Source organism: Pelodiscus sinensis, chromosome 1, assembly GCF_049634645.1.
Source record: "Pelodiscus sinensis isolate JC-2024 chromosome 1, ASM4963464v1, whole genome shotgun sequence".
Taxonomy (NCBI): domain Eukaryota; kingdom Metazoa; phylum Chordata; order Testudines; family Trionychidae; genus Pelodiscus; species Pelodiscus sinensis.
Window position 1 is genome coordinate 64,013,472 of NC_134711.1, and position 15,717 is coordinate 64,029,188.

At 41.9% G+C, this 15,717-nt stretch overlaps 1 protein-coding gene across 1 annotated transcript; it reads right to left on the reverse strand.

Moving 5' to 3' along the window:
- Positions 1–7,032: 7,032 nt before the first annotated feature.
- On the reverse strand, positions 7,033–8,028 carry LRRC10 (leucine rich repeat containing 10). Its single transcript, XM_006121573.4, has one exon. It carries the CDS (start codon positions 8,018–8,020, stop codon positions 7,145–7,147), a length of 876 nt encoding a protein of 291 aa, XP_006121635.2. The 5' UTR covers positions 8,021–8,028; the 3' UTR covers positions 7,033–7,144.
- Positions 8,029–15,717: the final 7,689 nt, after the last annotated feature.

Sequence of the window (15,717 nt, forward strand, 5' to 3'; positions counted from 1 at the left end):
TATCTAGAGAGGATTGCAGTGGACTTACTCAGCATTGGGTGCAGAAAAATAAGTTAATATTGTGACAAAGGAAGTGAATACTAATAACTATCCTCTCCCAGTTTGTTACATTATTACTTTTAACTTGAAAATAATGTTTTTGTGCACCGTAATTCAAAACATGCTGTGCAGGCTGTGTATTTCCAGATGTGGGTTTTGCTTCATAACAGATACTAGATGTGTACTGCATTTTTGGCAATTAGAAAAAGACTAGGTATAATTTGAATGTTGAAAAAAATCTATTGCTGTTAAGCTTTTTTATCATTATTCTTTTAGCACTGAAATTTACAGAATACCAAAGCAGAAAATGCAATGGTTGGTTGCAGCAAGATTTCTCATGGGCAAAATCTGTATTTTTCTCCTAGAAAATTTTAATTTTATAAAGCTGCTTTTTTTTCGTAATTGCGAGTAGTACTATAATTTTTTTTAGGCATGACTGAGCATTGGAGGAAGAGATCTTTTTAAATTATTTCTGTGAAACCAGTCAAGCAATGTCTCACCCTGATGGTACAAGCAATCTGCACAATCTTCCATACGTAGGCAGGGCTCCTTTCCCATCTGGGACCTCCTTCCCCCATTCAGTCTTTGTTCCTGAGGTGTTTCCAGGTGTTGAATTATAAGAAGATTGAGTCTAATTGATGTCACTACTGCCTTCATTGCTTCCATATGGAGGGAATTTCATTGTCCCAAGCAAAGTCCCCAGCACAATTAGTGGGGAAAGACACATGCACAAGAACAGAGTTCAGTATCACATGATCTAATTACCTCTCCTTTCATGCTTTTGAGTCATAGCAGTTCGTTCTTACACACTGACTAAAGTGTTAAGGCTCATCAGGTGAAACTAAGCTTTTTTCCATGGCCAATTGTTTTTGCTCAATGGCCATTGCCATGAATAGATCTTCATAATGTGCTGCATGTAAAGTAACTGAGTTACCAGCAACAAGCAGATTTTAAATGCAGATCAATGTTCATAACTAGATACAAAAATGATATATATTACACATAGGCTAATCATATTCAGCAATAATAACTTTCCACTGACACCTCACAGGGCATATTTTGTACAAAATGTAACATAATTACATTATAATATCACTATGGTGAATGTGGAGTGCAGAATGTCACAGCCATCTCATGATGGGACATCCTAGAAATCAAGTTTGCCACAGAAAAACAATCTGCGTTTTTATGGAGAACCTTTAGTTTCACATTTTATGAAAAAAAAACAAAAACCTGTTTTGTTTTTTATAATGGGAAACTAGGATCTCTGCTTATAACAATGTCAACTTTGGTGTTAGTCTCTGCTCAGATGATCCGAAGTCCCAGCTGTAAGGGAACTGCTGATTGGCCACCTGCAGTGAAATGCACAAGAATCTGAATAAGAGAAATGGTTACTTACCTGTAAAGTAACTGTTGTTCTTCAAGCTATATGTTGTGCAGCTATATTCCATGGCCCTCCTTCCCAGTATTTTTCAGCTGTGATGTGTAGTGATGCGAAGGAAGAGGAGGCAGCTGTGGCCTCTTTCATGCCTTACACTGACATCATGAAGAAAATGGGCACGTGTACCACCTAATTCTACTACTGGCAAAAGATTCCAAATTATATGCACTGAGTACACATACACATACCTGGGAGGCTCACCAGTTACTGTACAAGTTCTGAAGTGGATTGTGCCCATGAAAGATTGATACCAACTACATGTTAGTCTTTTAAGGTGCTGCTAGACTATTCATTGTTTTCTTACGTTTCTCCAATATTGGAATGGTTGCTCTCAGTTCTATTTTTAAGGTTTTCTTCACAAATATTTGGCCTAGACAAAAGACACTTTCAATTTGTACAGTAGGGGAAGGAGCCTAAGGAAATTGTGCCTTATTGATTGATAACTCGGTTAGCAGTTCCGAACTCAGGTACCAGGTTAGAGCATCTTGTTCAGTGAACTTCAAAAATGCCTTAGGTGCTGAAGGAAGCTTTCCTGCTACTCTGGCACAGAAGGGAGGAAAGGCAATGGTTTGCTCAGAAGCTGCTATAATGTGAGAGTAGCAGTGGTGTGTGGTTAGGACAGTAAAACAGGTGGGCTTCAGCTTTTGAGTGAGTGGGCAATGGCAGGGGGAGGGGCACAGGAGGGATCCGGTTCCCGGCAGAGGGAAGCAAAAGAATGGGGAGTCCTGCTTCTCCCCACCCCCATTACTGCTCAGCAGCCCAGTGCTCTGGGCTATTACTTAGAAGACATTTGGGGTAAATTAGAGCTAAGAGCCCAGTGAGAAGTGGAAGTGTTGGTGAAGCTGCCAGACAGTATTGACCTCCTGTGGTTTGGCAACTACTTTGGTTTGGCACTGGTCAGGTCCTGATGGAACCCGAGGCACATGGGCTGCCTGGCATGCCAATGGAGCAGAGAGGGGCTCTGCCCACTTTGCCCTACCCCAGCTTGGGATCTGTCAGTCTGGACATGTCCCCCTCCTGCCAGAGCTGTGTACTGTGGTCTGTCTCTGGTCTCAGTGCTAGTCCCACCCAGAATTGTCCCCATGAGGCACATGCCCTGTGGGATTAACGCTACAAGACAAATGTTGATGTTTTCTAGAAAAGGACACTTTGGAACTTGTTCAAAATCATTTTGCTCAGGGTGGTTATCTTCATTTAAGGGACAGGTGTTTAAAATAGAGCAATGTTTACCTGAAATTTACCAGTCTTCTGAGACATATATTGCACTGTAGTTTAAGAGTTCTAATGCAGCATCCTCTGGAAAGATATGATAGACCAATAAGACAATTGTTTAAATAGAGTGAACTATCTTACTCTGTTACAGATACAGTATTTCAAAACAATGTGGCTACGTCTACACTAGCACCCTTTTCCGGAAATGCTTAAAACGGAACAGTTTTTCCGTTATAAGTATTTCCGGAAAAGCGCGTCTACATTGACAGGATGCTTTTCCAGAAAAGCGTCCGTGCCAATGTAGACGCACTATTCCGCAAAAAAGCCCCGATCGTCATTTTTGCGATCAGGGCTTTTTTGCGGAAAAGACTACTGTGCTGTCTACACTGGCCCTTTTCCAGAACAGTTTTTCCGGAAAAGGACTTTTGCCCAAATGGGAGCAGCATAGTTTTTACGGAAAAACAATGACGATTTTACATTAGATCATCATTACTTTTCCGGAAAAGCAAGCGGCCAGTGTAGACAGCTCACAGCTTATTCCGGAAAAGCAGCTGCTTTTCCAGAATAAGTGGCCCAGTGTAGACACAGCCTGTCAGTACACTCTGTGTGATGACCTTGATGTGGTAATTGCATTTATCATGCACTTATGACTGTTGCATTTGTACTCTGCCCCTTATTCTATCTCCACCATAAGCTGTCTGGTCTTTCAAACTCTGCAGATCTTCTAACTGCTTCCTAGATAAATGTTTATTCTCCCCTCCCCCCCATAAGTAATATTTTCCTGCACAGTTCTATGGAGAATGCTCTCTTGGAGTTGCCACGGGGTTAAGATCTGGTACATCCATTACTGCTAGAAAGAAAAATAATGCTTGCAATATTTAAAACTAAGGTACTTCAACAGTTGACCTGCTTTGTTTGTAATGTCTGTTCAGTTCTCACTCTGTTTTAAGTGTAAGCCATGTGATAAAAATTTAAGACTGGTACCAAAAGGTAGCAGCGTGCTCTTCTGGACACCTTTGTTCTCACTGCATAGCTGCAGGCTACCAAAACTAAAGTAGAATCCCAATCAGCTAGCTTAAGATGGAGCTTCAATCCTCAAACTTGTCTAATATAAATATGGAAATTAATGATGATGATGGAATTTCTATTCTATTCCATTAGGGCCTGATGCTGCTTTCCTTTTCATATCTATCAGAGCAGGAGCCTTCATCGCTCTCTTCCATATAAAACTGAATTGATCTCATGAAAGGTCTCAGCTCGATCTCTTTTATAACCTGTGAGAAATCAGCATATCCTGCTTGGTACTTCTGCCTGATGTAATATAAATATACATTACATAGATTTTTTTTCCACTGTTTAGAAATCTGCATTGATTTGGTTTATCCTACTCTAAGAAAAATAATGAAATGAAACGATATGCTGAAGTGCAAGGTTGTGTGTATGTGCATTCATGTTTTAAATATGTATACTGAATACTAACATGATAAAGTTGCCGTTGTCACTGCCTAGAACCAGCCTTGGACTTCCATAATTACTTTTATAGGAAAAAAATGGTGCAATGTTCTGCATAAAGCTCCCTTATGTAACTATTGAAGCTGTAAAGCTTGGTTTTAGTCCAGTTTTCTGATTTACTTATTTAGTGTGAATTTATCAGCATATCAAAATATGATAGAAAAATAAGTGACTGACAATTAGGTTGTGGTTCCAGTAACTTTACATGAGTATATGAAGTCCCATTTGCTGATGTTTGTATTAAAACCACCAGTCTATTTACAATATAGGTTGAACCTGTCTAGTTTGGTTCCATCAGGACCTGACCAGTGCCGAACCAAAGTAGTTGCCAAACCACATGAGATCAATACTGTCTGGCAGCTTTATTAATACTTCCACTTCTCACTGGGCTCTTAGCTCTAATTTACCCCAAATATCTTCTAAATAATAGCCCAGAACACTGAGAACAAGGACTGGTGGCTGTAAACAAACTTTATGGGACTGCAGGAAACTTGGCTATATCCATGAAAAGTGGACATCTGGCTAACTAGAATCATTCCAGACCATGGATGTTACTGGATCAGAAAGTGCCCGATTAGAGGTTCAACTTGTACAGCATTTCAAGGGGTTAAATGAGTCAAAATACCGACATTACTTTCACCAGCAGTGACTGGGGAGTGTTCACAGTAACAATCAGGCTACGTCTACACTGGCCCCTTTTCCGGAAGGGGCATGTAAATTTCACTAGTCGTCGTAGGGAAATCCGCGGGGGATTTAAATATCCCCAGCGGCATTTAAATAAAAATGTCCGCCGCTTTTTTCCGGCTTTTAAAAAAGCCGGAAAAGAGCGTCTAGACTGGCCCCGATCCTCCGGAAAAAGTGCCCTTTTCCGGAGGCTCTTATTCTTATTCTCTTATTAAAGTAAGAATAAGAGCCTCCGGAAAAGGGCACTTTTTCCGGAGGATCGGGGCCAGTCTAGACGCTCTTTTCCGGCTTTTTTAAAAGCCGGAAAAAAGCGGCGGACATTTTTATTTAAATGCCGCGGGGGATATTTAAATCCCCCGCGGATTTCCCTACGACGACTAGTGAAATTTACATGCCCCTTCCGGAAAAGGGGCCAGTGTAGACGTAGCCTCAATGTCCCCAAAGCCCCACTGCAGCTATTTGTACATTGAGTGATTTTGATCATTTTCAATAGGAGTCATAAATATAGGGAAGGCTCTAACTTCTATAAATAACTCTTGTGAATCCCAGCTTCAGTGCCCAGCATTAGTGAGAGGGCTACTATAGAATGCTATAGTAGACTATCAGCACTGCCTGGGCTTATTCCAACATTAGCCAGATATATACAACAAAAGAATTCCTGTTTCTTTCCCAGATATAAGATGTCATGTTTGTAGCAAAGGAAAGAAGCCTCAGCTAAACCAAAGAGGAGAGACTCACATTCATTCAAATGGATCTATCCTCACATATAAAATCCAAACATTACACCCTTTATTTCACTAAAGAAATAATTGTTAGTTTGGCAGAGCAAGATTTGGTAAAACCTTTGAGGAAAAATAATCCAGAGCAATGCACTTGCTCTCTGTTAAAGGCACTTGAGAACAACTCTAATACAGTTAGTATAATAAATACGAAGCACACTAGGCGGGTACTAGCCAGATCCAAATCCAGACTTAACTTTAATAAGACAGAAAGTACGAACTGGTTCTCTACTTCCCAAATATTCTTTTAAGAATGTAAATGGCATTAATCACTAAATCAACTGCTTTATGGAAAGTTAACTATGATTTTTGCATATTGTGCTGATAAGGAGATTAAGACAGGCAGCTGTTCAGGTCCAGTGACGCTCCCATTAACATAGCAAGCTTGGTGCTGAGTACAAAAGGCACTATGAATTCAAAAGAACAGTCATGGCAAGTGACTCCTTAGTAGACATCACTTCCACCCATTTTGAGTCAATTATTGTTACCTAGGGCACATTTGTGCAAAACGTGCCTTTTAATTTAAAGGGGCACAATCAGCCTGCAATTGAGTAAATTTCCAAGTGTGGTGGCAGAAGCACAGGCCTCAGCTGCACAAACATTAGGAAGGGAGTAGCCCTGTGGAAGGCAAGGGCTAGCTCTAGGTGAACATTGGTATGTTTACAGAGTTGGGGCCTATTGCGGTTTTACACCTGCAAGTCACCCTGCCGATTCTTGTAGTTTTACAATCAAAGCGTCCAAATGAAAGCAAATCCTTTTGCAGCTTTGAAAAGCCACCCCGCTGAAGGGAGAAATGACTCTGCATAAAGTGCTGGCAAAACAAAACCAAAAAAACCTCATTCTCTCTCTGGCTAGTCTAGTCATGTTCAGTGTTAGCTGGGGACAGTCCAGTGATATTTCCTACACCCTCGTTCCAGGCAGAAGAGGGGATCTTGACAAGCTGTGAGGCTCCTTTTACCACTTGCGTGAGAAATACTTCTTGTGCTCCATCCGGGCACAGCAGCGAGTGCTCACTCGGGAGGCTGCAGTGTGATCGCGGAAGGAAAAGCTCAGTCATGCTTCCTCAGGTGGCATTTGGAATAAAAGGGATTTTGCTAGATGCACATCCGTAGTGTCACTTCAACGGGTCAGCTTTATACAGTATTTTTCACCTGCTCATTGTACAAAGGACATGCTGGTCTTTAGCCCTAGGTAAGGAGGCTTTCGGGATAAGAGGGAGGAATTTGATGGCACATCTATTTAAATAGCTTTACACCTACTAGCTGAGCGCATACAGGTCTCTCAAAATACAGTGATGAAGACCAGTCTAGGCACTATTGTGTGCATTTAACAGCCGAGGTACCAGGAAGTGAAGAAACGCTCTATTTAAATGGCAGTTTTGTTGTAAACAGCCAGAGATGCGCAATTCCCACAGATCCAGAGGAGATGGGCACAGATGGCAAATTGTTAGCACCCGCAAGAGCTGCTTGGCTGATCCTTAGCAGGCCTGGGGTTGCTTCTCAGCAGGAGGTGGCAGTTCCTTGCTGTCAGTCTCCTCCTCTCTGCCGAGCTCAGAGCGCTTCCTGGGCTCGGGGGTCTCCTCTGCCCACCGCCCCACTCTGCGCACCCCTTTGGCCACCTTGGGTGCGTTCCGGCAGGGGTTGTGGTCATAGATTACCAGCTTGAGGCCGGGGAGGTGAGCCAGGCTGGGGAAGGACCGGATGGTGTTGCGATCCACGTCGATCACCTCCAGGAAGGGCATGTGCAGCAGCACTGGAGGAAAGTCGGCCAGCAGGTTGCTGGAGAGCCAGATGGTGCGCAGCTCCTGCAGGTCGCACAGCTGCGCAGGCAGCGTGCGCAGGGCGTTGGAGCCGGCGTGCAGGGTCTTGAGGAGGCTTAGCTCACACACCACCTCGGGCAAGTGGTGCAGGCAGTTGGACTCGAGCCACAAGGTTTTGAGATTCTGCAGGAGGCTGAGCTCCTGGGGCAGGTCACAGAGCCTGTTGTTGCCCAGGTAGAGGATGCACAGCTGCCTCAGGGTGCACACCACCGGGGGCAGTGCTTTGAAGTTGTTGAAATCTAAGGCCAAGATCTGGAGGTTCTGCAGCTGTTCTAGCTCCGGCGGCAGCTGGTGCAGGTTATTGTCGCTCAGGTACAGCTTGACGAGCTCCCGGAAAGAACAAACGTGCAAAGGAAATCTCCTCAGCTGCCTGCCGCTCAGATCCACCATTCGGTCAACTGGCATCTCTTCCAGGTTGCCCAGAAGGTATTTCTGGCAGCCGTCAGAAGGGATGAAGGCAATGACTGCTCTCAGGGTGTTGCCCATACTGAAACTGCGCTGAAAACCACCGCTATCATGTGGCACCCGCAGCATCGGGAACTCTCCCTGGTTTCTACTTTGTGCACTGTCCTGCTGGTATTTCCTTCTTCCCATTATAAAACACTGTTTACATGGCAACAGTCATTAATCTCAAGAGGTCTGAAATGTTGCTGATAACCAAATGAGTGCTTGGTGATGGGAAGTGCAGACAGCATGACTTTTGGTGAACAGGTCTCTCTCACACACACACACACAGAAAAGAGGCCATCTTCCCTGGGAAGACTGTAAAAGTTCTAACATTGCATGACACTTGACCAAAAATAGTTTCTCAACTGCTCTCTGCCCCCCTGGAGGTATAGCCACCCTGTCTGCGCGGCTGCTACCAGCTCCGGGGATTGGCTACGGAAAGTAAACATCGCTGAAGAGTGAATTTTTAAACTTAATTTAAACTAAACATTTAATCTTGCAGCAGACTGAGTGGGAATGTCAGATGTAATCTGATTCTTGTTTAGAATACCTGTCAAGACTCAGCTAACTTTCCAGACCAGTGGCACTTTTATGGAGTTACTTTGTGAGGTGCCAAATATACATTTTAACAGTGTGACCTGCCACCCAATAGTTATCTCACACATTTAACACAAATACCTGGCAAAGTGCTCTTTAGCGGCCTAAGTATTTGCTTTTTTAATTTAACCGCATTACTAGAGCTGCTAGGAGTCTTAACTGTGTGCAGCCTTTTCATTACATTGCATTTTGCTTGCACTGTCTGAATCCCATATGCAACACATTGGCTGTCACATTGTGCCAAGGTTAACCTCCTCCATTCTAGTGACCCTGCTGCTGATTCCCAGTGTCAGAATTACTAGCTGCCCTTTGGTCTGGTAAAAGACTTTACAATTAAATCAGTGACAAGGTTTTCTCTCATTTAAATGTAGCCAGTTATTGAATGTTTTATAAGCAGTAAAAGCTGCTTTAGAGACTTCCTCTGAAGATTGATCACCTGTCACAAGAGACTACTTGCAGAGGTCCCAGAATTACCAGTGTCTGCTATGGCAACGTTTGAAGATAGACCACGTTATACAAACAACCACTTTTACTAATTCTGATGGGTGGTCGCTCTTAGCAGGTTTTCCTGTGGTATGTTCACTGTGCTCACTAATTTTGATGCTGTTCAATGATACTAAGTCTGCAATCTTTGGTGCATAGCATGCATTCATTTGTAGAGGGCTTCCAGTCTTCAGAGGGCATCTCTATGGATGCTTTGGCTTCTTGGGTGGGTCTTTCTACAGGACTTTTGAAAATCTTCAAATCGGAGATTTGAAAAAATGTCGATGCTTAATGTACAAGAGCATTTCCAACAGATGGAGTTGGCTGTTTGGTTTGCTTTTAGTACACACATCAAATGGCAAAATTTGACACTTTATCTGCATCATCTGTGAGTAAGGATGGATACTTTATTTAAATTGTGGACAACTTGTTTCCAGTAGGATCTTAAATGTGCTAGGTGCTGTGCAAACTCAAAAGAAGTTATGGTCACTGCCTTGAACAGCTACTTTTTGTGAGGGTAAGGAAAGACAGAACAAACAGAATTTGGGAACAGCAACAGTTAAAGTGGTCTCATCATGATGGATGTTTACATTCTGGTCATACACATGCTCATTGATACTGGTTGTTTTTAAATGTGCTGTTCTGGCAATTCCAAATCATCCTACACAAATGCAATTATAGTTACTTGTACATCTGTCATTGTGGAAGTCAGTCTGTAGCAGGGATTTGAATGAGGAGAGGGCAGTGATGTGGAGGACCAGTTCTTGAGGTATGGTCCATGCAGACTGGGTGTTATGAAAGGAGGCCTGAAGATGTTGATGGGAGATACAGGTAAGTGGCAGGCTGAGGATGGCTTTTCTGATAGGGCAGAGTGGCTGCTAGAGGATTGGGGTGACATGAAATGAGATTGAGACTGATAAGCAGGAATGGGCAGAGTTATTAGGATCTTGAAGGCAAGGCTATTGCAAGTGTCTGTTGTGTGCTGGAAGGATCAGTATTGAAAATATTCTCTTGGATTAGAACACTGGACAATGGCAAAGCAAGTGATGTACCATACATATGGCAGCACCACAATAACTGTGAGGTTTCCACTGAGTAACCTTCACATGGTTGCTACATTTTTTATAATGCAATGCTGAGCAGTATTTCAGAGAAATGATACAACTGGCATGTCAGCACCATGCTTTCATCATCTCTCCCTTTCTAAACAATTGTTGTGGAACATGTAAGTACTTTGATTTAATCCCCTTAATCTGAAATCTTTTGATGTACTTAGCCTACCATTTATATTTTAATCTGTTTTATGAATCACCCCCCCACACACCCACTCACACACAATTTTTCTGAAAGATTTGAGGCTTTCAAACTTACCCTCTTCCAATTGATTTGATCCTATCAAAACAGACATAGAATAGAGTGTGCATTGCAGTGGTTAGCATAAGGTACTTTTTATGGGTGTGAGCTTATTCTGTGTGAATGACAAAGAACACACCCATGATATAAATATTTCCTTAGTAATATAACGGGTTCAGATACTATGGTGACCAGTGTGGTACAAATACTTGGTAATAAGTTTTTAGGTTATTAGTATAGTTTGTTTAAAGTGTAATTGCCCTATTATCTACGTAGTGTGTAGAAAAGAAAAATATATCTATACATTTTTGTCTTATCAGGTTGGCATTTGTATGTGAGAGACTGTGATTATATATTTCTGGAGCATAATTCAGAAAGATTGTTTTTCTTTTCGTTTTAACTAAATATATTTCAGGAAAACTCTAGGTTATAGATTAATCATTATTATAGCTTATCAAAAAAAGTCAGAATGACCTTTTGTTGCTGCATTTTGTGCTTTTGTTGGCAAAGCTAAAGTTTGTTTGGAACAAGCTAATGAAATCAGAGTATTTGGGGGGGAACAGCTCATCCACAGAAAAATGGGCTTTTGGGGACATAAGAAATATAATAAAATTCCTGATTTATTTAAGCAGAAATGATAAGGAGGGAGGGCATTTCTTGGCAGCTAATGACTGAGTAGAGAAACTGAGGGTATGAGGCAAATTATCAAATACTCAGCCAGTCAGGAATTACTGGACATGGTTATGCCTAATGCTAGAAATTGAAGTCACTTTTCATAGCTTAACAGGTAATCTTATTGGCCCTGATATTTCATTGGGGGTCCGCTATATTACAGGGTCCCACCTGGACCTCATTATGGGATTGCGGTCATTGCCATTACAGCTCTGTTGTGTTCTTTGGTTTTGTATAATCAGGCGTATCTGTCCCACAAAAATGAAAATATTAAGAACAAATGTTAACTGGACATTATCATGGGCCTGGTGTTCTGTTGCTCTTCACAGTTAGTCCCTACAACTTATTTAACTGAATTTGGTGGGAAAACCCCTTTCACTTCAATGGGAGCAGGCTAGGGTCCTTAAGAAGCAGTGCAATCGCAAATAAGGACTCAGGACTACATTCTCAGTTATTTCCCTGGGTTACTTAAAAAAGCTCTAAGAGCCAATGAGACTAATGTTTTTATTTTTGCACACCACAGAAGGTGATGCTGGCATCTGACTTCAGTTTCTTTTTTTTACAAGAACAAAGGAACTATCCGGAAGAGGTTAATTCTTAATGTGAAATGAGAAATGCAGATCAGTGCAGAAAACTGGACTCTTGATTGTTATTGAACTTAGCTTTGTGAGAGATCACTTCTTTCTCTGACTGACCTCCCACAATAACCGCCTGCCAGTAGAGTGTGAGAATGTCCACAACTGGAGATTGTGAGTGCAGGAGACAGAACTTCACTGGTGCTGGACCAAGACTATATCATGCGCTCACAAGTGAGATAAAAATCACTTTGGACACACCAAGTTCAAAACTAAACACCAAACTCATCCCTTCAACTTAGCTTTACCTGGAGAAAGTCTATAGACCTACAGCCAAACTAATCAAGCTATTTTTTCTATGGGATAGAGTAGAAGACAGAGAGGGAAAGGAAGTTACATTCTTAGGTCAGGTCTATACACAGTGTTTGTAAATATTTAACTGTATTTGTTATCGAGTACAGTTAAATTGGTGCAAGCCTCTTGTGTGGATGCAGGTATACTGATACAAATACCTCAGTGTTGAGACTGATTTTTATTATAATTTGAAATACTTGGAAGATATCATGGTGACCAGTACTACACCTTGATAGACAGGTAGATTCATGACATTTTAAGAGCCTAATCAAATATCCATGGAAGGATTCTCATTGAATACAGTGGACACTGGATCAAGCCTAACTGTAATATGGACAAGACTCATGAAATCGCTCTTTGAATAGGCAGGGTAGTGTTCTCTTTACCAGCTATCTCTCAAAGTCACATTCTTAGGTCTGGTCTGTAACTGTATTTATTAACAAGTACAGTTAAATTGGTGCAAACCTCTCATGTGGATGCAAGTATACAGATACAAATACCTTGATATTGACAGAGTTTATGCTGGTAACTACTTAACTGGAAAGGGTATAAATGCATCAACGCTAGAGGCTGCACCAAGAGTAACTATATTTGTTTCTAAACCAACAGTTGAATCGGTATAAAATCTATATGTAGCTATAGCCTTAGTTTCCTCCAAACATGATGGCTTATCCTTTTTTTATTATTTTACATAAAAATAGGTGGTGTTTCTTTCACTCTCTCCTCAAAGGTGGTTTCTGAATTTCATCTTCTTTCTTCCTTCCATCACCCATCTTCTTCCCTGTATCTCTAAACTTACCTAGAAAAGTGAGTCTTCATGAACTGGACATCAAAAGAGTATTGATGTGAGTAGAGCAAAATATGTTATGAATCTTGAAAGTTGTTTGTGGCTTTTGGGGATAAGTCAAAGGGAGGATCAGTCTCAGTTCAGAGGTTGTCTTGCCTCTGACATTAAACTGGTAGTGGTGGTGGTGTACAAGAAGGTCCAACACTCATTCTGCTAGGTGTGAGTAAGGCAGCTGCAGATGGATTCTTCAGAAACATTCCATATCTGAATACCATACTTGCTGCTGTATTCAGACCTTTACTCTGTATTGTTCTTTCAACTTTAAAGCCAGTTTGGTTGCTTGTTTCAGGAGAGCATTCCTTTTAACCTTATTTAAACAATTCTGAAAAGTGGCTTTGTAAATATGGCCACAAAGGCCTCCATGTTTATCGTGTTTGATTCTTCTAAATCAGGTAGGTTCAATGCATAATAAAAAGTCTTTATAGCCATCCAATACCAGCCCTGCAAACTCTAGCTGGGATCTGAAAGTCAAGCTGGTTTCTTTTCTTCTCGCAGATCACGACCAGCAATAAAAATAATATAGACCAATGGCCTTCAGTGGGACTGGATGTGCACTCATGTAACTGCTTAACCTTGCAACTGAAGCTTAGAGCAGTGTTTCTCAATCTTTTTTTTATAAATTACCTCTTTACAAAAATTATAAGTACCCCCAGTACCTACAGTTTTCAGACACACAAAAATTTTTTCTACCATTGCATCACATTTGTTTAAACAACTTAATTGTAGCTGGGCAGGTGATGACATTTTTGGGTGTAAAAAGTACAAAAAATAAAGCGCTGTAAAACTTAAAACAAAAATTCAGTTTTCTCCAAATTTCAGTTGTGTTGACGTACCCCCCAGACTTCTCTAGAGTATCCCTAAGGGTACTCATATCACTGGTTGAGAAACACTGGCTTAGAGGACAGTTTTATTGGTTCTGAGCAAGAAGTAGAATTCATTGCATTCCCTACTGGCTGTATTGGCTCCATAGTATTAAAAGCACAAAGAAGCAGAAAAAATGTAGATGCTGATGTTAGCAGATATGATGGATACCAAACCTAGAGTCACATTTTGTCCCATGGAAGTCAATGGTAAAACTCCCATTGTCTTTTTGGGGAAGGGACAATCTTTTTTGCTTTGTGTTTGTTCAATGCCTAGAACCAGTGGATTCCAGTGCATGAGTAGGGCTTATACGTGCTTGGTAATATAAATAATAAATAATTTTATAGTATGAGGCCTAGGATTTCATCTTGAGAACAGATCTGCATTAAGACAGTACCATTTTTACATAATAATTTTTCAGAACGGAACCACACTTTAAGTTCTCCTCGCTTTCTTCCAGAGCAGTTATTACTGCTAGTCCGGCTTCCAAGTTTGGTAACTGCAGAGGTGATTTTTGAGGGCAAAAGGAAGACTGCTCACCTAGATCATAACTACTGTGAATGTATTGCCCATGCAGAATCACATTCAATTTTCTTTGGTTATATTCAACAGCCCATTCTCCTTTCTGATGTCTATGAAGTCCTCTGTTAAAATGGTGAATATCTGGAAGTGGCTACCTTTCCTTTACATAGCCTTTCATGAAGTGTTTGGAACTGTGAGAGGGTGTGAATGCAGCTCAGCTAGCCATCGCTTTCTAAATGGTTTCATGACTCCTAGCACTGAGGTACACCTGTCCATACTGGCCAAGGCTCAGATGTGGAATGTAATGTATGCCGAAGACCCAATGGCAGAGTGCAAAAATATTAATGCCATAAAATACAAATGCAGTGGGATTCATTCCATCACTCTTATTATAATGTGAACTTCATAATTGTTTATTTCTGATGTAATAATGGTTAGTAATAAAAGTGAGGGAATGCTACTGTAACCCAAACACTTTCTGGGTGTGCTGTACCGTCCCATCGAATGGCACTGAGAACCCTTACAGAGAGAATGAATCTGCTTTGCAACATTAGCTAACAGCTAGCTGGCTTTTAGCTCATGTGGTGGAGACTCATGTTCTCAGCTCCAGAGGTCCCAGGTACGATTTTGCTTGCCAGTGTTATACTACATTTATGTGGAATGTAAGCAACTTTGGGACTAAAATGAGTGATGTACTTTGAAATGAGGTATCTGCAGGGGTGCATTGCAGAGGACATATACTGCAATTCAGATGTGTACATCTTCCTTATCTATCATCTATCTCCCATCAATGTATGTCTGAGTAGATATGAGGTTCTGATAGTATATGCTGTTTATTCCCTCAAGAATAGAATCAGATTTGTATTTGCTTCTGAATCACTCTGTGTTGCATACATTTGAAGAAAGAAGTATTCCTCTCATCATCATATCGGAAGTGAGAATTCCATGAATTACTGCATTTCATAGAACGGGAGGAAGAGTGGGTGCTAAATTCACTAGCCCATGCTATAATCCAGGAGACTACTCAATGGCTAAAGGAACCATCCTGAACTCAGAGAAGTGTAAAATCTCATTTAATCCGTTAAGCATGGTTAAATGTTATGTTTAATTGGTTTACTGCTTAACTGGGATCCTGCGGGCAGGGAGCCACTTCAGCCTGGCCCATGGCATGGCGTGGCAGGCCTGCCTGGTCTGAAGCAGCCTCTCACCTGTGCCCCAGGTTGCCCCAGCTAGGCTGGGCTGAGCCTGCTATAGGCAGGGGCTGCTCAGGACAGGCCCACTGCACTGGGGAAGGGGGTTGCTCCAGCCAGGCTGGACAGCATGGGCGGGGGAGCTGCTCAAGGCCGGCTGGCCGACCCTGCTGGTCTGTGAGCTGCTCTAGCTGGGCCAGGCAGAGTGTGCCATGGGCTTGGGCTTCTGAAGCTGGCCTTGCCTCACTGTGCTGGGGTGGGAGGCTGCTTCGGCTGGGCCAGGCACACCATGCCATACCGAGGGGGGGAGGGAGCTGCTTCAGCCCAGCC